Raw genomic sequence first — 24,907 nt, 5'->3', positions numbered from 1 at the left:
TTGGAATCCCATGGAATCTGGGCGACCACAGGTTTTCTAGCCCTACTATGCCTCATCCTAATCCCTTTTCCCCTTTCAGAGGTGCATCCCTCCCTTCTCCTTTTACCTTGTTTCCTTACAATTCATTTTGTCCTTTTTTTACCCCTTTTCCTTACAAATTAAATCTTGCCTCCAACCACAGCCTTGACAACCCTTCCTTGGTTGCTCTTTATTTTATTCTACTAATTTCCCTTTTGCTATTTCTCCATCTCTATAATATTCTTGATTTCCCCTCATTGCGTGTGGTGGGTTTTAAAATTAAAACAAACAAGCAAAGAGAGGCACTTTTGGTTTTTGTTAAAAACTGTGAGTGAGCCTGAAACTCATTTACCATTGTGACCATCTGATCATCTGTGAGATCTATTTTAAATTAGTTCTCAGAATGTCTCCCTCTGGCTGAAAATGAAGTCATTTTCTCAGATAGCAATTCAGTCCACCTAAGCATCAAATCAGTTTCATCAAATCTGTGCATTAGCACAAAATTCTGAAATTCTCATAATGCACGCCCCTTAAAAAGCAGCTCCATTTTCAACCACATGGCTGGATTTTTCAGTTTCAAATTCAGGACACATAACTAAGCTCTGAAAGCGATGTTTTAATGAACACGTTCTAATATGGCGTTAGAAAAAAGAATGTACATTGCAAAAAGGATCAGAGTATCTTTTGACTAAGAAGATTTCTTTTGAACCCTTTTGCAGGGCAGAAAAAGAGAATACATACTTAATTCTCTAAGTGACTGATGACCCTTTATTGAACTTTTTAAGAATGGGATTAGCAGAGCATATTTGGCCAAGACCCTTTTAGAACTAATGACAAAAACAGTCATTTGGGAACAGAAGCAAATTGACCTCATTAAAATCCACTACAGATTTAGTTCATCTTATTCTCTCCTCTCATTCAGCTTTATTCTGTTCAGTGAAGCTGCACCACACAGATCTATTCAGTCCCTGTTAAGATGAACTCCATCCTTTGGATAGCAGGAGCATTCCTAAGTATTAAGGTGCAGCCCTCTTAGGACAATAGCTCCCTCATTGGCAAAAAGACCTTATGAAGAGAAATCCCATTTCGGAGCAATGTTTGCATACTTAGATAGCTGTGGAATTCATCTATGCACAATGTTTCCCATTCATTTCAGTGGAATGGGCAGTTCCATCTATACAAGAAAGGCATGAATTTCCCTCAGGTGCAGTTTACATTGCACTACATTGGAAAGGGGAGTGACTTCTCTGTGCTCTGTGGCTCAGTCCCACACAACACTAGGAGTCTGTGCACATATGTGAAAAGGGTGTGGCTGGGGCAAATGTCCCTGCCCCTGCAAATATCCCTGTCCCTGGGAAAAACAGCATTTTATTGGGAAAGAACCGTGAGAAAGCGGCTCCTCAACAAAGTTAAATGCACTGAGCCTTGCTGAATGCGTTGGAACTTGCATGCCTTCATGAGCAGGCTGATCGGGGTGGATTTTATCTGAAGGCACTTCCAGGTGCCTCTTTGAGTCAAATGACCAACAAAGCATTCATGCTTTCAAGCCCTGCTCTAGGATTCAAAGTGTTCATAATGATGACATCAGTGCAGAAGCTCAGTAAAACCCAACTGATGCAGTTGTTGCTCATGATCACCATTTATTTTTCCACATAATGCATCATGCAAAGTAGAACACAGTGGTAAGTGTCCTTTCAGCCCTCCATTGGCTTAAAAAAAAAAAATCTTTTAAAGCATCTCTCTCTTTTTTTCCCTGAAAAGAATGAAACATTTCTTTTGTCCAAACCATTGTGTCCACAGGGGGAAAAGGGAAAGAAAGGCAAAAAGGGGCCTAAAGGGGAGAAAGGAGAACAGGGTGCCCCTGGATTAGATGCACCTTGCCCATTGGTACGTCTCACTTGTGTATTGGACATGTCTCCTCATACAGTAATATAGTAGGTTGCTGCAATATGAGGAGGAGCAAGCTACTGATATTGTCTAATGCTGGTATCCAGCGGGTATTCAGACCAAAGAATCCAATTGCCCATTTAAAGAAATGGTGACATTTCGTCTAACTCTTTCCCAAAAAAGTGAAGATTTTAAAAATAGAATAGATATTAACAGCAAACATTTCCATAATTTGCAATTATTAGCTATATTTTGTCATACAGGTCACTTGCTCTGATACGTGGCTTGTTTCTGAGAAGCAAAATACCAAGATTATAACCCTCCTGTTAGCTTGCTCCTCCTTTTGTTCCTTCCTTCTTTGTTTATTCCAGTGAAGTCAATGCAAAATATATTTCTTAGTAACGTTGCAAGTTAATCTTTACAAACAGGGATTCCGAGGAATTAAGGGGGAAAAAGGGGAGCCAGGCCAGCCAGGCCTGGATGGGCTGGATGCCCCTTGCCAATTGGTACAGTATTGCTCTTTCCTACCAACCCGCATGCAATTCCTGTGTTTCTAGTCAGCTGTTTCCAATGTAAAGTTTAAACTGACCAGACTTTACATTTACATGTCCCTGTACATGCATGTGCATGATCAAACTGGCTGCTTTGGTGATCGTAACAGTATCCAGAGATCACAACATCCTATCAACATCTGCAACGTAACACTAAGCACTTTGCGCCCGCCACCATACAATGATTCTGAGTTTGTTTTATTCCAGCATTGACAATAAGTGTAATTCCCACCCACCCTACTTCAGGATTGCTTGTCTCTCTCTCCCCATCCTCACCACCACCACCAAAATGTGTTCCATCCCTACTTACAAGAATGAAGTTGCCCTCTTTGCTGACACAAACCAGATATATAAACCACAGGACTGCCCAATTTAAAGAATGTATCACTTTCATTCTCGCCCTGCACATTTTATCTTGGCTCATTCCTGAACATGTTCTAAACTTTTAAGTATTCAGACTGCTTCTGTGGCTTTTCTTTTTAAATTAAGCAAGGGTACTATATATGCATAGGCAGGGGGAAGAACTAATCGCTAATCCAAGCCACTTCAGTGCGAAATCATTTTTTATTCCCTGCAGTAATATTAATATGGTAGCTCCACTGTGTACACCAGGGGTAGTCAACCTTTTTATACCTACCGCCAACTAATGCATCTTTCTTGATGGTAAAATTTCCTTACCGCCCACCAGTGCTCGATGGAAGGAGGATTCAGCTTGTGCCGTAGAACCCCCTACCGCCCACCTAGAATCCTGAAATGCCCACTAGTTGGCAGTAGGGACCAGGTTGACACCCCTGGTATACACGGACACCCCACTTCAGTAAGCACTTGTGGGCACTGGAATTCAAGCGCACCTATGTGTGCCTGTTCATTCATTACATTTATACCCCCACCTTTTCTCCAGGAAGCTCAAGGCAGTATACGTGATTCCCCCCCCCCTCCTCATTTTTTCCCCTTGCAAGAACCCTGTGAGCTAGGTTAGATTGAGAGACTGTGACTTACCTTAGTCACCCAGTGATCTCCTAGACCGAACAGGGATTTATGCTCTGGTCTCCCATATCCTAGTCCAGCCCTCTGACAACTGCACCACCCCTTGTTAACTTCAGTAGACGGGATAGCTTCATTCACACTCTTCTGTTTAAATGAAAGGGGAAATACACACACAGGGAGGAGCTCTGTTAATGCACAAAGGATCAAGACCATGGGCTCTAATGTGTACCTTATCTATTGGACAACAGAGCTGCTCCAGTCTGTTCTATGCTAACAGAGTTCTCTGCGCATGTATGAGTAAAGATAGTCCCCTGCTATTGTTAGTGAGAAATGTTTTTTGATGTATTAGAATAGACACTTTAATCAAAATCCTCCATGGAGCTCTCTACTGCTGCCAATGTTAAAAATATGGAGACAATGGTATAGGTTTGGGGTTTTTGCTGTTGTTTTTTGCCTAAAATTATATAGGCATTTAGGATGACTTGGAACTAGTCTTCAGGACCTCACTAATGTGTCTGCAGTCCCTATGAACAGTTCCACTCTTTTATATTGGAATGCTACACACATCTGAAAGTGAACTTCTCAGACATTTGTAAGGAGTTAATGGCCTGCAGCCCAAAGCCCTCACTGTCTTTGTTTCTTAAATGTTTCCAGTGTAACAGTCTTTCCTTTGAAACTTAATTTCCCACAATATACACAACAGTTCCCAACTTTATGTTAGCATGAGTTCAAGCTCCTACCTATACTAAAATTCTACTCATCGATCCCTCTCCCTTGTACCAATCTGGCAACACTCTTTATTTTCATTATTATCAAAATATGATTATTATTATTTTTTTCATTTTAAAAATCAACATTATTTACACATTTCTAGAAAATGCCAAAGGCTTTTTAATGGTTAGCAGTTACAGCTGATCTGCATGTTCTGATACTGTTTGTATAGTTTAAGCACGAATGTTAAAGTTAAGTAGGTTTTATTTCAAGCACAATGTTTCTAATCTAAGTTATCAAATGAATATTTATCTGACTACACAGTCCATGTTATATTTGGTTTGCCTCTGATTAATGATAACTTATAGTTCATGTATTTGGTTGCAAGTAAATCAAGCATGCCTTCATGATTTTTAAAGCGGGGGGGGGAGGGGAATGTTTGCAGTATCATTTCTGTCTGGAAGTAAACGGAAGGCAGGCAGCTATAGGACAAACTTAATAGCCACTAGCAGTGTTGTTGCTGTTTGCTCAAATTATTGAAGATCTCCCAAAAGAAAATTTGTTGGCATATAGAAAATCCAAGAGTAAATTACAGAACTACATTGACCTTGAACTGGGCCCACTCACCAACTATTCCAGTATTTCCACTTAGACAATGGAACTGCCCCTCCTGTTCCTCTACTCACATGTCTCCCATGTTCTTCCCAAATCTGCTCCAGAGGATTGGGGAAATACCAAGGACAGATGTGGGGGTGAGGTGGGGAGAGGAGAAGAGAAGAAAGGGAAGTTCCATTAAACAACCAAAACCCTTGCACTAGTGGTAGGAAGCACTCAATTGGCTACTGTCCAATATATTTTAAAAGAATAATAAAATGACTTGTCACTGTGGACATGTTTGGCTGGCTGCCCAGTGAATAGAAAATGTATTTAAAATGGCAATCCTGTTTGCCCCAGTGGTTCCCAGCATTCCCACACTAGCTCAGGCACTAAGATGGGGCCTGTTTGCTCCAGCCCCTCATCATCTGCCACTTTCTGATTCCATTGAGGCCAATGAAGATGGTAGAACTTATATTCAGGTACTCTGAAGCCCTGTGCAATTTTTTTCAGCAGGGGGCCGGTCTACTGTCCCTCAGACTTTTTGGGAAGCCGGACTATATTTTGAAGAAAAAAATGAACGAATTCCTATGCCCCACAAATAGCCCAGAGATGCATTTTGAATAAAAGCACACATTCTATTCATGTGAAAACACCAGACAAGCCCCACAAATAACCCAGAGGTGCATTTTAAATAAAAGCACACATTCTACTCATGTAAAGACATGCTGATTCCCGGACTGTCTGAAGGCCGGATTTAGAAGGCGATTGGCCTGGATCTGGGCCCTGGGCCTTAGTTTGCCTACTCATGCCCTATGCATATATTACTCATGCGGAGGGAAACGTTGCAGTCATACCTTTAGCCCGTCTCTTAAAGTCACATCTGCTTCTTCCAGCCACTCTGCATTGCATGTGGTTCTCTGTGAAGCAACTTCAAATGCATGAGCTCCTGCACATGCGTAAGGGCTTCACATGACCAGGACACCCTTCCCACTGACTACTAGTCATGACGGCTGTATTATGGCCCGTATCAGAGGCAGGATGTCTCTGAATACCAGTTGCTGGGGAATCACAAGAGGGTAGTGTTGTTGCACTCATGCCCTCCCTTACAGGCTTTTCATGGGCATCCGATAGTCCACTGTGGGAACAGAATGCTGGTCTGTTCTGATCCAGGACTCTTCTTACATTCTTACTGTTTCTGTGAATTTAATTTTCATTGGTTTTCATGTAGAGAGTTTTAATTCTAAACACGTTCTTACTGAAAATAAACCAGCATGTTTGGGTTTTGCTAGCCTACAGCTGAATTGATTTACTCCCGGGAGAGTAATTCCAGATAGAAATGATACACTCTTGCTCATGGAAAGATTATTCTGAATAGTTTTGTCATTTTCCAAGCCTATCCTGTCCTGCCTAAATGGACTAACTAGTTCAGTTCAACTCCACAGTTGATCCAAGGCAGTGAACTGGTAAAGGCCACCTACAACATGCTTCTTGCTGCATTGGAACTCTAATTATCCTTCCAATACCACAATTACATATGGATCAATGGAGATCTCAAAGCCACAAATAAATTTGCATGAAATAAGGCACTTGTTAATCATTAAAGTGTTCCTATGGTGGTTAATTGTTCTTCAGAAAATCCAAGGAACACAGGTTAAGAGAATCTTCATGCATCCCACCCATTCTTCTGCTGAATGTTTCAGTCTTACTTATCTTCCTAAACAAGTTTTCATTTGTGAGATATGGAATGGTGTGGTTGTGGGTGTTTGTTGAGATATGTTGTTAAACCTTAATCATGAACTTTGTTCTTCAAACAGGGACCAGATGGCTTACCAATGCCTGGCTGTTGGCAAAAGGTGAGGTGCTGAAAATCATATTGTATGTCCACTTTTTATTAGGCAAATTAAGTTTGGACAATCAAGGGGAATGGCAGAATATTATCAAAATGCTTAGACTGTAGAAAAGAAGATTTTGCCAATTTCCTCTAGACTTTCACACTGTTCTCGGGGGGGAATAGCGGGAAGGGGGAGTCAGTCCAAACTGTCCCATTTCCCACTCATGGGAGATCAGAGACGGCTCTTCATTCAGTACATTACTTAGTTGAAGCAGACATTTGAGCTCATTACTAACCTTGCCAAAATGTTGTTTCTTTGTTTTTGTTTTTCTGCAGTGATGAATCTAACTTTGCAAGCATGAAGTTGTGTATATAACACTCCGCTCTTGTATTTATAGTTGAAAATGGAACCATTGATTTTACAAGTCTGAAATATGTTTACACGTAGCTGCTTCTACTTGTTTGCAGTAGTCCATGTGTACCTCTATTCTTCACGTACATCTGCAATTCAACAAAATATAAACTGCAACAAACTTGCAAAATCAAGTATTAGTCTCTATACAGAGTTAATCTTTACAGAGTGATCACTCATAGACATTTGAGTTGTTTCTGCAGTTTTCCAGTTTTTTCTTTGTTTGTCTTCTTTTGGGCCTGCATGGACAACAAGTGCCATGAACTAGTTTACATGAAACTGTGACCAAATATGAGCTCAGTGCTATGAAACGTACTGTACCCGATTGCCATTGGAATACAGTGACTTGGCTTCCATGTTCACCTGCATCAATCCTATCACTGGTTCATAGCTCACATATTTGCTTGTGCTGACTAAAATCAGAAGCATGACTCGTGTGCCAAAACAGCTTGTTGTGTGATCATCCCCGTGAGCTACAATGGTTGCTTGCTGTGACTTTTAATTCAGACACCTGAATTGTTCTTTTTTGTCATCTCAAGGGAGTCACACCATGGCTTATTGCAAAAAAATGATAAGAGGAGGAAATTAAGACAATGGTCTTGAATTTGGAGGGAGCTGCAGTTCCTTCCAGCGGTGGATGGCTTTCAGTCTTCTGGGTTATGAAGCCACCTTTGTCAAAAGGGTGAAACCTCTTCATCAGCCTCTGTTTGCTTGCACTCCTCGCAGTCACAAGCCAATCAAATTGGGTGGATTTCAACACTAGTCCCTGTTGACTATTTAACCAAGGAGGAAAGAAGCATGAAGATCTTGCTTTGCGAGTAGGTAGATAAAGCTGCAGAGAGATACCAAAAGGATCATTTGATGATAGGTCTGAGTATCAACACGGCCATTTTCAAGGATTGGTGCAGTATTTGTTTCACATACTGCATTTTGAGATTTTTGAAGGCACGTATTCTTGACAAAAGATACCGTGAAATGCCTAAAGCAATGGAACAGACATGACTGTATATGGCTCGCCATTTGAATTTTAGAAGTTCCTGATGAAATATCAAATGCTTATAGGATTTTGAAAAAATATATTTTATTTTATTTGTGTTTCAGTTCGCTATCATCCAGCAGATACATGCTTCCTGAAATTTAAGTTCTGAAAAATGCACTTGTGTTCAACTTCTTTCAGTGTTGTCTTTTTTTGGATCTATAAGGTCTTTACTGCTGCAAAGCAGGGATTTGTTTCTTTTTAATTCACATGAACTCATTTATTCATATACCTTTTTTTCCTTCTACAGTTGTCCTGTTTTGGGGTTCTGTAGCCCAAAGAGTATGCAATAGGGAAAGAATATTACATGACAGTAACAGCAACATTTTTATCTCAAATGTATAATGAATTTCATCTGAATTTTAGACTGCAATCCTGTGCATTCTTCTCTGGGACTAAGACCCATTGAATTCAGTGGAACTTCTGAATATGTTCCGACTGTGTTGCATATTGCTTAAAAAACAGCTTTCATTTCTCTATTTTGAACACATCTGCTTAACTTTTAAATCTTTAGACTTGTATTCATAAAGTACATTTGTAGACACCCCGAGAAACTAATTTATGTTGCATTTTTTACTTTGCTTTAAAAAAAATCATTGCCAGTGTTGAAATGGTGATTAAACTTCTATGTACATTCATCAAAAGTCTGACCAAATAAGAGATTTCATACATGTGTGAAATAATGTGAGGAAGACATGATCATGTGTTTCTGGAGACAAGCATCAGTTGCTCCAGAAATGTCATGTGCATCACCTCATAATGATTCCATTTCCAAATAATGGCTACTTTGGACATCACACTAAACCATTGTTTAGCATGATGATAATATGTTGCAGGAAGCCTTGGGCTCATGCACCTCCTCTGGTACATGTGCAAGGAGAACAAATGCTTACATTTTCATTTTAGATGAACTGCGGTATAGTGTGCTACCCTATCCCTAAAGTATGGCTAATCTTAAGTGCATATTTAAGATTAACCACAGTTTGTTTAGGACTTTGAGCATCAATACAAGCTGCAGTTAATCTGAAATTGGAGTGCACACTTCAAAACTCCTCCTCACCACTGTGCCAGGGGACAGAGTGGAGTGCCCAAACCCAAAGCTCACCAAAGATAATTGTCATCACAATAAACTATCATGTCTGAACCATACCATTAGCTTAGTACAGTACTGCCTTCTGCCCATGAATCAATAGTATCTCCAGAACTCCTTTGTACTTTTACTTCGGATTTCATTTTCATAATGTTTCATTTTCATTTCAGATTTCATTTTCATAATGTTTCATTTCAGATTTCATTTTCAGAATGTCAAAACCATTTAATGAAAATAATACACACACACCCATTCAAAACTTCCTTTCCCACGCACCCCAAAGAGCTGGGGAAATTTCTGTTCAACAATAACTGCTTTAATGCTGAAGCTTTTGTCTTAATAGTTCTAACAAATATTTTGCCAAAGTTTCAGTGATGGCCTCTGAGCAGCAAGGGAAAAGAAAGATCAGGTGCTCAGGGAGCTCAGAAAAAGGATGCTGTCTTTGCTAACTGCTTTATCGGTTCTTGCAATTCTGTTTTAATTTTTATTGTAAGCTGCCCTGTGTGTGTAGAAAGACAGGATTTAAGCATTTTAAATAAATGAGATAAGTCGTATTGATCTGCATGTGTGTGCACACAGGTGTACACACACACACTAACATTAATGCACATATGCAAACAAAGCATATCTTAATCTTTGAACAATTTATCCACAATGCAAGAAATTTGTTATTGCATCCCAACACATTTAATGCATAATTTTAAATATGTTCTGATGTCAATATTCATAACCAATCTCATTATGTAGAAATGGAGCCTGTCAACTCCCCGTGTACATTCCAATGTACATTTTTATTAGTTTGTATTTCAGATTATTAAGGCACAAGTGTCTCCATTTATCCCTCTTGTGATTTAAAACAAGAGGGTTATGAGCCTTCCTTGTCTGACTACAGAAGGTTCCCTACAGGACTAAACAGAGCCATTTCCCCACCCTAGCACTCATGCAATGCACAGATGCACACAGAGGCAGTGTGTCAAAAAAGAAGAATGTGTGAGCTCTTCTCATGTTCCCATTTAACTCTTCCTTTCCACTTGGTCAAATTATGCTAGATCTGAAATGTGAACAAGTGGAGTGGGGAGGCTGGATCAGATGTAAGGGCTACACACAAACCTGTAGCATTTCCTGTAGTGTCCCAACATGTGGCTTGCAAGCAAACTTGCCAAAGGTCACAAAATGGAGCTCCATTGACCCCTGTGTCAAACCCTTAACACACATTTTCAATCCACTTTAAATGAGCTAACAATGGGGTATCAACCACTAATTTTAGAGTGAAATTAAGTTCATGAATGGTGTCTTTGTAAATTAATAAATTTGCATGCCACTCTACTTTGCTCTAGCTGCCAACCACTCATTGGCATACAGATCAATGTAACATGTGATTTTATATAATCACAGAAACAGCTGCCAGCAATTCCCATTGTGGTCACCAGTCATTTTGATATATCTAGCAACAGACAGGTATGTCCCGTTTGAACTTCAGAAGAAGGGAACCAGTGGTCCTCCAGCTGCTGCTGGACTACAACTCCTATTTACTGCTAACCATTGGCCATGACAGCTGCGGCTGATGGGACGCGAGTCCGACAACACCTGGAGGGCTACTGGTTCTGTACGGCTGCCTGAGTTGGTTTTCATATTCTTTCTTTCCCTCACTTATTGCTCCATGAGTTTGGCATACATCTGCTTAGAACTGGCCATTCAGTCATCTTAATTCTTACGCATTGTAATTAAAATGCTTTTGCTTGTTAGCAAGAGCCCATTCCATTTTGATAACGCCATCCTAGTAGAACTACATTGTGATCTGATAAGTCAGTTTGTGAGATAGCAAAATAGTGTCTGATTTTTAAAAAATATCTATTGCCTGATGAAAGTGCAAATGTGCTCATTCTAGCCATACAATCACTTTCGGAAGACATGCAGTGCCTTTTGTGTTGATTTTTGACAATTATTTTGGTGCTATTTTTTCTTCTTATTGTGTGTCTCTAGTGTAGCTGTTTATGTTTTGCTGCCGCAGGTTTCCTTTGCTTAAAATCTGCAGGTTTGTTGGCGGTGTGATCTTTTTTCTTTCAGTTCAAACATTGGACACAGCTTGAGTTTACTTAAGTTCTGCAACTCCAGCTTCTTGTTTCTGTGATTATTTTTCTTTTGCTGTCCCCCCCCCCCTCAACACACACCTCCCTGCAATATTTATTTGGTGTCCGTCCTCATGGGTATCTTTTACTAAACAAAGAAACAGCATGCCTGAAACCAACGTGTTTCAGATTAATCTTTCCTTTCGCTCCATAAATGGAGAAGCTGCTTTCCTTTAATTTCCATAAACTGAGGAATTGTATCTTCCAGGGTGCTTACAGAACGGATAATTGCAAGGGATGATGTAGGACCACAGTTCATAATGAAGCATTCATTTCTCTAATCTGTTTGTAATTTTAGAATAACAGAGAGATGTTATAGAGAGGTTGAGTGATGTCATGTTCCATATTGTGTCTATAAGAGGCTTAGATACAATCAAACTCATCCAGAGGTTTCAACTGTGTGCCCAAAGATCTCCCAACTATTTTCCTACGCTGTTCATTTAAATGGAGGGTGAATTCATGTTTTCACAAGTTGTGTGTGCAGACTTTCCATTGAAGTTAATGATCATGAAGGAGCTCCATGTGTGCCTCAAAGCACCCAGGGCTCTTGAAGCAGAGCTGTTGTATTTCTTCTCACTGTCAAATGACTTTTCTTTATGTTTGCCTATGTATCATGCTATAAAGACTTGAAATGCATTGCTCTTCATCGTCAGTATTATGTACAGGCTTGAAAGTATTTTAGTTTTATATGGGACTGGAAAGATATCTATTAGGCTTTGCTGTTGCGTTACTGTTTAATTTTGTTGTTTCTGGGTTGTTGCTTTCAATTAAGGGAACCCAGAGGTGGAATTTTGACTTTTGGTGCAATAAAAATGCCCCAAAATGTTAATGCTGGCTAAGAACAGGCAAGAGGCCATCCAGTAACATTCTTGTAGGTTCTGAATTTATTCACCGTACAGAACTGCTGGATGCAACTCTGGTTTACATAGGGCATTGTTAACTATGAGAATACATGGTTGGATTTATTTTGTATAATGGAATTGTTCTGTGTAATTATTTTTTTAAGAATAAAAGCTACAAGAATGGGTGCACTCTTCTACAAGAGAATGAGGTTTTTGATGACGTGCGTTTTCTTTGCAAGCTTTCTAAGCTCTGTTACTTGACTGTCATACAGTTATATCTGTATCTTTTTGTTTTATCTAAAAAGAGACTTTTCCTTTTCACACCAAAAACTACATTGAAATAAATAAATAGAATAAAAACACAAGTTGTGTCAACATGGTCTCCAGGAGCTTTGAACAATGAGACCTAAAGCTGCTAAGAGAAACATCTTTCTTTCTTTTTTCTTGTGTGGCATCTCAATATCAGTCTGAATGGTCCAGTGCTATGAAATATACAATTCATTTCTGAAACTGCCCAATGGTTGGCTAAACACTGCCGGGGTGTGTGTGTCACACTGATTTCTGATCATTGGTGTCTGACCATGTGACAAGGTCACCAAAACAGCAAAATGGATGCTAAAAAGGAGGAGGTTTCTGTAATATTGGGAGTTTGTTTGCATTTTTTAAAAATATTGGAATTTGAAATGCATCCTGTTTACTTTGCTGCTCAGAAATAGAATTGTCTTTCCTTGGATTAACAGGGGGCCTTATTCCAGCAGGGACCTTCAGTGTTTACCTTTAAACCTTTTTTGCTGAAAATCCATCTAAATCTACTCAGTCACACTTGGTACTGCTTTGAGATAATTTGGAAGCATTTGATTGGGAGAGGGGTTTATTTTAAATGTTGTTAATGTTGGCCACAATCCTTTGTCCAGCTCTCCAGGGCATTTCCAATAAAATGAAAGGGTGCTACACAATAATACTGTTGCACGCAATCCCAATCTCCAAGTGTTGTGAGAGTCCAGGGGTTCCAAGCAAGTATTACCCAGGGTTTGTGTTTCCTTTTGGAATGAGACACAGCAGATATGTACAGCCTGAGCCTACGATGGAGGGTTTCCAAGCATTAACACCCCAAGAGGGTCTCACAGGGCTGCTTTCCTTTGTTCCCCTGAATGGCTAGTCACCAGGAGGCTAGCCTTGCTTGTCCAATAATTAGAACCCTTGATTAAATATCAATACTTGCTCAATCCAGGCATTTAGCAGGGTGTGGCATACAACTTAACTCCCCATACTCAGAGCAATACTATCAAAGCCTTATGCTACTTTCATATTGGAGCTTGTGCAGGAGAGCTTCCCAATGGATTTTGCCCATTCATTATGGATATTTTTTCTGTTGTACATGTTTGGGAAGTGTAGTATAATGCAACCTGGTAACAATTTTTAAAGGTGTATGTATCTGATCATTTTTCTTTTTGGAAAATATTATATTTTTAATTTGTGTTTTTTTACTTTTTTTAATTGACCTGTATGTGCAGTTATTTTGATATTTCATAGCAGTCTTTCTTAAAAGAAGATGATGAGATTTGGAGTGAATTGTCACTGTGGGAAACATTACATGAGTCATTCTCATATCACATATTCTGAGTGTCATTTCACTGTAAAACTATGGCTGTGTAAATAATTTCAAGGCTTAAATCATCACTTTTGATTTGTTATACATTTTTACTTAAGTGTGGCTTCTGGTTCAGACATAATTCAAGGCTGAGCCAAATGAAACAATATGAATTACTTCTTTTCTTTGTCAAATTCTGCTGGTTTCTCCTGTTCTTTACAGTTTTAAAATTGTTCTTGTTTCTTTGAGTTTTGTATTTGGTTTTTGTTCCTAGCTTGTGAGAAGTTGATCTTCAGAATTATTTTTACACTATTTATGACTTATTTTCATAATGTAAAAAGTGTGTAATTATTAAACTCTTAATCTTACTATTGAGGGTGTTTTGTGTTTTCTCTTTGCTCTCCCTGAGTTGTAAAAACGAGCTTGCCATTTCAAAAAAAGGTACCCTTTGCACAGTGCAGTTTCTGTGATAGTGTGTTTCTAAATGATCAACTATTTAAAATATTAATCTGAAGAAATAGTTGCCTTAAATACCAATATTTTATTCCAGATGGTCTTGAATATATTGGCCAGTGTTTGCCTCTGCCTAGCATATGAAATTTCCAAAAACACTAAAACCTTCCATTTAAGAGTGTTCTTACAAATTTACTCATGCACCAAACAGCTTGGAAACTGCAAGAACTCAATTTATTCCTGCTGCCTGCTTCTTAACTGGTTAACTGAGCCACAAAAATCCTTGCCTTAATAGCCCATGACTGCTAAATTTGCTCAGGAAAATGCTCTAAAATCACTGGAACTTGGGTGAGGGCCTCTGTCAGGGGCACCGACTTACCCCTCGCCTTGAGGGGACCCAGCGTCACATGATGCGTTCTGCCCCCGCCCAGTGGCAGCAGGGGATGGGGAACACAGAGGGTGATCTTCGCCCTCCATACACCCACCCTGCCCGGCTTGGCCCCCTCCCCACAAATGTTGAGGGGACCGAAGCCCCTTCTGCCCTCTATAGTTGGTGCCCCAGCCTCTGTCAGAAAGGTTTTGAAACCATTTCTCAAACAACCAACTCCAAAGGCTTTTTGCTTTCTTGTACTTTTTGGACCATGCTGCATTCTAAAACTTTCGTCTTTCAATCAGAGACTTGGAAGAACAACTAGCATTCAAGCAGTGTGCTGCTGCCTGTTGTTCTGCTCTTTTAAATAGCTCTTCTCCACAGGGTATTTCACATATCAGTGTGTACAAAAACCACTCGTGCTTCACAGCATCTTGCATTTAATCTAAGTTCTGTAAATTTACAATGTTCTGTGATAGAGATTCCGCCTGGAAAAACTTTTATATTTTATTTTACTCAATACCCTTCATAGACTGCCATCTAGCGGTTCAGTCATACAAACACTTTTCAAAACTCAAGCAGATATGTTATTTTGATTTTTCCTACTACTGACCCAATGTGCCTTTCTTTTTAAAAGGGAAAGGGGGGAAAAGAAAACCACAGTTGTATGTAACATAACCTTTTCAGATTCCACAGCTCTGAAAGGTCTGTTCATCTTGAAATTCTGCTCTGATAATTGCATAGCACAGCATTTTCAGCATCCTAAAAGCCATGCTTATGGACACACGTATGTGAAAGAAAATTGCTTTCAAAATATCTAGCCAATATAGATTTTTAAATGTGTAACAATAGATTATGGAAAAAAGGAAATGAAAAATTCATTTAGTGCTGTCCAGTGCTTTTTTTCTGGGGGTACACAGGAGTACACATACCCCTAAACATTTTGTGAATCTTTGTACTTTTGTCCATTTACTGCATTTATTTCCACCAATTTGAACTATAAAATGGTGATTTTCTTGAGTCAAAATGAGAGTACCCTTAAATATTTTTTTAGGAAGAAAAAAAAGCACTGGTGTTGTCTATATCCTTCCACTCTGCTCCTATGATGTATTAAGTTTACTTATATGCTGCTTTTCCACAATAACGTTTCTGGCAGAGGCGTACCTAGGCTGTCTTGCATCCTTGGCAAGGAGATTTATCAGCACCTCCCAAGGCTTTTTTCCAGCAGGAACTCCTCACTGGAGGTAAAAGGTAAATGACCCCTCGACGGTGAAGTCCAGTGAAAGGTGACTATGGGGTTGTGGCGCTCATCTTGCTTTCAGGTCAAGGGAGCCAGCATTTGTCCACAGACAGCTTTCCAGGTCATGTGACCAGCATGACTAAACCGCTTCAGAAGCAGTTTAGTCCTCATTGGAACTTGGTTCTGGCACCTCTCAGGAGCCATTTTGTTACCTTAACAACCCATACTTAGCGGGCCATTCCCAGGCTGGCCTGTCTATTCCAGCAATTTAATCCATGCTGGATCCAGGAATTAGAAGGGAGACTCTGGGCTACAGCCGACCCACCAGTAAACTCATAACACTATATTCCCATTGAGCATTATCCAACATTAATCATACAGCCATTAAATCAGTAGATTTCAGTTATGTCTGTTGATTTAAATGGGTCCGCTCTGAGGATGACAAGCAATGGATATCACCCATTGAATTTAGTACTCAGTATACTCTTGGGCAGGGTACTCCTGCAGAGGATTGTGTTGTAATTTACTCTCTACCCTCATAAATTAAGGGGCCTGTGCATTAGATTAAGACATGGCTCCCCAGGTTTCCATCGTTTATCAGCTGCCTCGTTCTCTAATGTTTGATTTGGGAAAACACAGGGAGGCCCCTGCGCTAATTATATCTCCTGTGCAAATGTCACTGCATGCTTTCAGGCACATAAATATCCTTCAAACAGTCACATTAAAGATGCAGACAACCCATGATTAAAGCAAAGGGATGAAATAATACAATGTTCATTTTTTAAAAAAAATCTCCCAAGCTTTTATAGTCCATAAGCAAAATTTTTGCTCAAAGCAAATTATTTATTTCTGGACGTCACATCACAGAAAATGAATAATTATTATTTTGAAGACATTTGAAGGTAGCCGTGTATACAGAAGTTTTTAATGTTTAATGTTTTGGGGGGTTTTTTTCTGTTTCTGTATATGCTGGAAGCTGCCCAGAGTGGCTAGGGCAACTCAGTCAGATGGGCGGAGTGCAACAACAACAACAACAACAACAACAACAACAACAACAACAAATCACAGAGCTGGAAAAGGTGCAGTAATGGTGTAGATCAAGTATAGTAGAGAGACTTCACCCCCCCTCCAAAAAAACCCTCTCCCCTATAAACCCAGTGTCATAATAATCTCATTTGTGAAACTGACTGCCAATAGATTCAGAACAGGCAAGATAAAATGCTTCTTCACACCATTAATCTATGGAATTCACTGCCACTAGGTGCCCCCTTGCTTACATTATCTAAAAAGGGGATTGGCCAATTCCATAGAGCAGCAGTAAAGAAACTCAGGTCTGGAGGCCAAACAGGCTTCCCGATCTGCTCCTCGGAATTCTCCCCACACACCTCACTTGTCTGACTTAGAATCCCATTTGTTTTTGCCTGGCTGGAACGTGCCCTTGAACTCTGTTAATGCCTCTTGCTTGCCTAGATAGAAACAGGCGTGTGTCTGTAGAAACTTGCCCACAGTATCAGTGTGAAATTTGCATTCCTTGCTCCACCCACTTTTACCACTGGCCCTGCCCACTTCTGGGTTCCCCAGAAGCGGATGTGCCTCTTGGGTTGAAACATCACCCCAGCCCCTGCCATAGCAGATAGGCTTATCGTTGGTTAACACTCATGTCATGCTAGCTTTATCCTGGTTCAGAAGCAGAAAGGCATTGCATAGCAGTTTATTGGAGACCATCAAGAGGAGAGGGCTTTTGCATATACCCAATATATAACAACAATTACAACAGGAAAAAGGGGGGGAATAGGGAGGAAAATGCAAAAACAAAACGCCAACTTACTCCCCCTCCCCACTCCAGGATGGATCAGTCTACTTAAGTTTCATGGAATTGCAGAATTGGAAGGGACCCCAAGGGTCATCTAGTCGAGCCCCCTGCAATGCAGGAATCTCAGCCTAAATGAGTCTGTGATTTCAGCGGTTGCCATTCTTCAGAGTGATCAGTAAAATATTTTATGAAAGGGTATCACGCTTCAACAAAATCGCCAACATCATTTGTATTATTCAATGCATGCAATCTATTTCTTAATTTTTTCTGATACAGCAATCAACCATACCCGTTGTTTCCAATGAGAAATACACAAATATTCTAATACTTTCCAATTCTGTGCCATCAGCAAGGAGGCTGCCACTCAAAGAAAAGCAACCAGTTCTTTATAACCAAGGACAAATTGCCCTTCTTTAAAAATGGTCAACTAATCCCAAACTTGGGGTACACTCCACATGTTGGCACTTATTATAATTTACCTCTGAAAATATGCTCTGCCAGAAAGGCTTTATATGCTATTGTTGCCTTGATGTCATGATGCTGAAGGAATCTGGCTGGCCGCTGTGTAAGGCAGAATACTAGACCGGATGCATCCCTTTTGTCCGATCCAGGGCTGCACCTCTGAAGTTCTTAATAAAAATTAAGTTTTGTAATTAAAAAATAAAATCACAACTGGCCAAGGTGATGTTAATGTTGTTTTTCTAGTTGTATGTTCAAAGTTTCTTGATCTCTCTAGGCCACTATTGTCTATATCTGTAATAATCAGCTGAAGTCATAGGTTTCTCATGCCCCTCAAGCAAACATTTCCCATTACCCCTAGATTAACCTTCTACAGACTCAAAAAGAAAATAACCCCCAGTTCTGGAAACAGGCACTGGCAGATTGGCATGCTGTTGGCTTCTCTCTAGAAACATGCTCTGTCACTGCTTCCCACCTCCCTCCGCATGAAGGAATGGAAAAACACTACCTACATAAACAGTAAAAAGTGCCAAGCCCATAGGCGTTAAGCCAGTATTTCCAGTTAAAGTTCTCTTCAAAAGTTCTTAGCCAACTCTTTAACCTTGATTTAATGGTGCCATTACGCTGAGATTTTTCCCCATCCACCCACATAGGTGCATCGTGTAAATCCCCCCCCCCAGCTGTTAACTATCCATAGATAAGAAGTTCCTGGTAATTTCATTGTTTCAGTCCTTTTCATTTGCAATTCCTTGTTTCCACTTCAGCAGGAGGTAGAACGGTCAATGAACTTTCCATATTTTTCACTATCTCTTATGTGATTGATTCAATGATGGGCTCTTAATATTCTTTAACAGGAAAAAGCTTTTGAGGGGAAATATCTCCTGCCCGAAATTCAGCATTGCCTTTAGGATTGCACTGGTTACATGTAGTGACTGTTCCCTACTTGCTGGTTTTAATTACGCAATAAAGGCAGAAACGTGCGCAGCCAAAATCAACAAGCCTTATGTAATCACATATACTTACTGCTTTTTACGGTGCACGCGATGAGGGTATTCACATGTGCCGTTCATTCTGCAGAATGTGACACCTTTCTCTCGCACGGAATGTAAGTCTCCAAATGTAAATTTGGAATGCTTTTCAAGCAGCTGTAGAAATATACGATGCATCAGGTGCTCGGACAGCTCTGTACAAGGAAGAAAAGCAATGAAGAAAATGACGTAAAAATCCTGGTACTGTAGGCAAAAGGGTGCTGAGGATTGTTAATCCCTTGCAGAGCTACAATTCCAAGTGCAGTTTACCAAACAATCCCTCTTCCTAGGGAATATCAAAATATAAAAATTATCATATTCAAAGTTTATCAACGTATTTGTCACAGAGTTCCTTAAGCACCTAGCAATGGTCGTCCATTGACTAAATAGCCTCGGGCAGTGTGCATACAGTGACAATAAGTGCCACTAAAGATCAGCTTTAGTGGCACTTATTGGGCACTGATAAGTCTCCCCTGATAAGTAGTGTTTCGCTGATAACCCTTGCATGTTTTTAGGGGCCCTTGATATTGAGGCTATTTGTTACCACTAGAGGGCAGGCATTGACAAGGAAGTGTGTTGTCCTTAAGAGCCCTTATAGATTCCCTCACTTGTTTATTTTCATTATGAGGCACTGAAACAATGCCCAGACTTTGTTGGTTCTTGTTTACATTTAGTTCGAAACCAAAGTTTGTAACTAGGTCACCATTAGGCATGTGAGCCCAGAGCTACAGCTCTTGCATCATAATGCAAAACAGTTGAAAAATAAAAAGAAAATTAAAGGCAGTAAAAAAAAAAAAGAACCAACCAGCTTTGGAGCACAAATTTAGACTGCCTAGAATTTCAACAGCCTGGCTGGTTTTAAACCAAATTGATTATTTATTCTGCCAGGTTTTCGGATGCAACCAAGAAACAGATGACGGAACATGCGTAAAAGGGCAAAAAATAGTTTCTGTTTTATCTGAGCAAACCCATGTTTCAGAATATAAATATTGATTTCATGATATCCACATGACAAGATGGGAAGAAATTGCACTCCAGTGGTTTGCATGTCAAATGGGCTCTGCTGGGGCATTTGCACCATGCCAACCTCACTGCTGTGTTGCCCCTTACCCTCCCAGTACACCACAGCAATGGAAGGTCAGGTAAAAGGCAGAACCACTCTGCTCCACCAACCTCTACTGTTCAGAAGACGCAAAGCTGGCCATTGGTTCCATCTCCTCTGTCTTTCTCAGAAAGGGGAAGCTTGGGTTCACTAGAGACTGGAAGTAATAGCCCACTTCAGAAAGCAATTGTATTCCTTTGCTTCATGTTGGCCATTCGTCTTTGCTTTTCCAATTCATTCCACTTGCAGAGCAGTTGACACTATTCTGATTGCATTTGAGTTCTTCATAATAATGATGCAAAAAAAGCACACCTGTCCTTTGTAGGTCTCTGGGCCATCTGACTCACTTTGTAATGACATCCCCCTTTCTTCTTCTTTCTTGAGTGTATTTAGAATCTGCCAGCTGATATGCATGATCACTTCATTCATCTGATGATGTTAGTTAGGGCCCACAAAGCTTGGACCATGATCTATCTGCTAGCCTGAAAAGCCACAACAGGACTCTTTGTTATGCTTTTCTTTTCTTTTCTTTACTATAACAGACTCAGGTGAGCCCATTCCTGCAACTATTTATGACAGCTTATTTGTGCCAAATTTAGCCAGGGTGTGTAGAAATAACTGTCCAAAATGCATCCATATCTTCAGTAGCCCAGGTTCATAGAATCATTGAATTGTAGAGTTGGAAGGGACCCCAAGGGTCATCTCGTCCAACTCCTTGCAATGCAGGAATCTCAACTAAAATATCCATGGCAGATGGACATCCAACCTCTGCTTAAAAACCTCCAATGAGTCCACAAACTCCTGAGGGAGTCCATTCCACCGAACAGCTCTTACTACCAGAAAGTTCTTCCTGGTATTTAGTCAGAATCCATTAGTCCCGGTCCTTTTCACCAAAGCAGGACAAAATAAGCTTGCTCCATCTTCCATGTGACAGCCCTTTAGATATTTGAAGATGGCTATCTTATCTCTTCTCAATCTCCTCTTTTCCAGGCTAAACATACTCAGCACCTTCAACCATTCCTCATAATTCTTGGTTCCCAGACCCTTGATCATCTTAGTTGCTGTCCTTTGCACACAGGAGTGGATAAAAATGCAATTGAAATTCCTACTTGCCTATTGTTCTAGGATCCAAGCTTAGTACATAACAGCAATAAATAAGTACAGTAAATAGTATTTCAACCTCCGGTCTGCTGCGAAGGGAAATGGCAGCGAGCTCCGTGTCATCCCATTAAGGCAGGGCACGGTCCAGGCTGCTAGGGCTTTGGGGGTGAGTGCCAGGGCTAGGCGCTCCCCCCCCCCGAAAAATCCCCACTTGGACTCCTTGGCAGGTTTTGAATAAATATCTACAAATTTATTAATAGAATAGATGACAGATAAGGTAATGAAATGTACAATTTTTAACATGAAGAGAATAATAAGCACAAAAAAATCAGAGAAGGGAGCTGAGGGAAGTCTTGGGAGGGAGAGGGAGGAACGGGGAGGGGGGATAAAAAGGGGGGGAAATAATATAATTGACTATTTGGGTTGATTGAAATTCTTTAGTAAAAATATATTTTAAAAATAATAATAATTAAATAGTATTATTCCATCTCAGGTGACTCTTTACCCACGATTAACACTACATGGGAGAGGAATTGAGGACAAGTGTACATGCCACTGCTACCCTGCACAAATCAGAGGGTGACTATCTATACTAGGAAGCTGGCTGGACTTGCATAGGCTACCTGGTTGCTTTAGAACCTTGCTTTTTCCAGGGTTCTAAAATGTACAGGGAGTAGAACATGATCAAATGTACGTGAGCATCCACTCTTGCGGAGGGCGATGGAGGGAGCAGGGGTAAGCTTGCTAGCCTCCACACAGTGTTGGTCCCATGGTGAGAAAAACACCTTAAGAGGGCTAGCGTGTCCCTCAAATCAGAAATTATTCTAATTGGCTTTTGGAAGGCATGGGTATAAGCTGGGGTTTAATTAGGGTAATTTATCAGGAGCATTAACACATTCTAATGTGCAACTGAGCTATAATGCTAGGGTAATGGTACATATTTTAATAAATGGATAAATAATAGCATGTTGCACTTTCCCTGGTAAGGCCCACTGAACTGGCTGAGTACATCTAAGCTGGGCAATCTTCCAGTTATGGGTTGGCACCAAGTCAGAAGCTTCCCTCACAAGGTGCAGCAACATTCTGCACTCCATGGGTGGAGCTAATCTGCTGCCCAGGATAGAAGACCACTGGCAACTCTGTTAAATCGTGGCAGAAAAGTGTAATAAATTGTGCTTTTTAAAAAAAAAAACCTAATTTTTTAATGCTTAAAAATACACAACAATGTTAGAAGCTGATTACTTTATTGTTTTTTCCCCCATAAGGATTTGCTTCACTTTGCTTTCAAAAATCCCATTCAATTTAAAAATAAATATCACCCTTCCTTCCTCAAAAAAGAAAAAAAAGGAAAGGAAAGGTACAGGACCCCTGACAGTTAAGTCCAGTCATGAACAACTCTGGGGTTGTGGCGCTCATCTCACTTTACTCGCCGAGGGAGCTGATGTTTGTCAGCAGACAGCTTTTCCTTCCTCAAAGCATCTCCCCAAAACTGGTGGCCAGCAGCATAATTTAAAAACAAAGTAACTTTATTAACAATGAAGGCTTGCTTACTTGAAATACCATTTACAGATAGGTAGCCGTGTTGGTCTGCCATAGTCAAAATAAAAAAATTCCTTCCAGTAGCACCTTAAAGACCAACTAAGTTAGTTCTTGGTATGAGCTTTCGTGTGCATGCACACTTCTTCAGATACCTGAATTTTTTTTATTTTGAAATACCATAGTAGGCCTACCCTGCATAGTTCCTTTCACGTCATTGTCACTAGGGGCATTTCCACTCACTGGGTTATACGTAACTAACTTTTGCTCAAAGTAGACCCACTGTAATTAATGGACCTCAGTTGGGCATGCTCATTAATGTAAATGGGCAAATGCTAGCTTCCTAAACCCACCCACCCCACATCCAAGATAGCAGAAATCATACATGCACATCAGAGGCTATTGGAATTTATAGAAATGGGAAAAGATTGTCACAGGAGGCCACCACAGGAAAATGTGAGCAGGGCCTTTAAAATGGAATGCCACCTCGCCCAAGCTGCACCTACAAGACGTTTGTAATTTTATTTATTATTACATTTATATCCCACTTTCCCCCCTCTCCATTGTTATCTTCACAACTGAGAGGATAAGAGACAGTGACTGGCCCAAAGCCACCCATTGGGGTTCATGGCTAAGCCAGGATTTGAACCCTGGTCTCCCAGGTGTCAGTGCAGCACTCTAACCCCCACAGCACAATGCTGCTGGTACAAGAATCCTGGTCTCCACATTGTGTGCAGACAGTGCCCATTGCTGGCTCTGCAGTTGCCTCACTGGCCATACTAAGGGTGTTGCCATCTAGAAAAGGTGGGTAGGGTTTCCTTGTGGTAAAGGTAACGCTGCAAAACAGGTTAGTTCTTCACAGAGGGGAACACTATCCATGCCAACCATGACAACTATATGCCTCCTCCAGACTAAGAGGCGATATATCAGCTTCTAGAGTGTGAGAACAGGAGAGTCATTGCTTTCACGTCCTGCCTGAGGGCTCTTATGTTCTTGCAGCATGTTGATGAGATCACTTTTTAACCAAGGTGCCAACCTTGAACTTCTGAACGAGATTTTGCCAAAATTTGACAATCCCACCAAACTTATCAACCAGTTTCTGCATCTATTTTGTATGCTAATGGCATTAGGAAGTATACACCACCTGCCATAATGCTGATTACATCTTCCATAACTACCTATTCACACCAACAGAGGGAAGGGTGTGGTGATAAACAAAGAATGCGAGCTAGTTGGATCTCGCCAGTATTTTCCTGCCTTTAGCCTTTCCTCCTGAAATAAGGGGATAATAACATTAGCAGCTTACTTCACTGTGTTTGTATTAGGATTACTAAGGCTGTGTTAGCATGTTCCAGCAAGAACAACAAGGGACCTGGTAGCCCCTGAGGCTTAACTTGACGTTGTTAAGGTTGGCTTGTTTGTTTTGGTGAGTTGGAGTGCACTTCGTTAGACACATGAAATGTTCTTCTCAGTTGGCATATCCATGCATGATGCTACAGGCCGAAAGGGAAGAGAGGTTATTCAACAGATGCAAGAGAACAGGTGTGCCCCATTGCACTGTGGGCACAAAGAAAAGAAAGACCCACTCCCATTTAAAGAGGACCATTTATCTTCCATATCAAGCTGGCCACTTGGAGAGGCTCTACTCCGCCCAATTCTGATGGCATTAAATTTGCATCTCAATTCCAGTTCAACAGCCCTGCAGGGGAGTCTGTCTCTGAAACTTTTTGTTCCTTTTTGGGGTTTTGTTCCCAGGGTGAGTTACAGCAATGCAACCATGCAATCAAGAACAAGTAAAAGAAGTAGAACTGTCTGTGTACAAACAAGTGCATCTTGTAGCACAATATATAGATTAAGCAAAACAGAACAGGTGGAGTCCCATAAAGATGGACCTTAGCTGTCCAAGGCCAGGACAAAGAGGTGTATCTTCAGCATAATCTGGAAGTGGTCCAGTGAAGATGCTCCTGTGAGGAGGGCTGTCACAAACAAAGCCCTCTTCTGGACAATGCCTTTCCTAGTGAATGCAAAGGGAAACTCTGATCCTAAACCTGTGCTGCCATGTGGGATACCTTTGGGGGAAGAAAAAGCTAAGGGGTAAACTAAAACAAATACGAAAAAGTGAA

At 40.5% G+C, this 24,907-nt stretch overlaps 1 protein-coding gene and 1 long non-coding RNA gene across 2 annotated transcripts in view; one reads left to right on the top strand and one right to left on the bottom strand.

Annotated features, from left to right (window-relative positions):
* COL25A1 (collagen type XXV alpha 1 chain) overlaps positions 1-24,472 on the top strand; it is a 309,311-nt gene extending 284,839 nt beyond the window's left edge. The window contains exons 35-38 of the mRNA XM_083459390.1: positions 2,334-2,411; positions 6,566-6,604; positions 21,742-21,827; positions 24,257-24,472. Coding sequence (XP_083315516.1) covers positions 2,334-2,411; positions 6,566-6,604; positions 21,742-21,827; positions 24,257-24,275 — 222 coding nt within the window. The 3' untranslated portion in view covers positions 24,276-24,472. The remainder of the gene's footprint in view (positions 1-2,333; positions 2,412-6,565; positions 6,605-21,741; positions 21,828-24,256) is intronic.
* LOC310686173 lies at positions 2,423-19,456 on the bottom strand. The gene is made up of 3 exons (XR_014515739.1): positions 19,407-19,456; positions 19,041-19,200; positions 2,423-3,587 (listed from the first exon to the last, which is right to left on the bottom strand). It is a non-coding gene; the product is annotated as an uncharacterized lncRNA (long non-coding RNA).
* Positions 24,473-24,907: the final 435 nt, after the last annotated feature.

Source organism: Podarcis liolepis, assembly GCF_965112155.1.
Source record: "Podarcis liolepis genome assembly, chromosome: 9".
Lineage (NCBI taxonomy): Eukaryota > Metazoa > Chordata > Lepidosauria > Squamata > Lacertidae > Podarcis > Podarcis liolepis.
The sequence above is the reverse complement of the archived record's forward strand: the minus strand, read 5'-3'. Positions and strand labels throughout refer to the sequence as shown.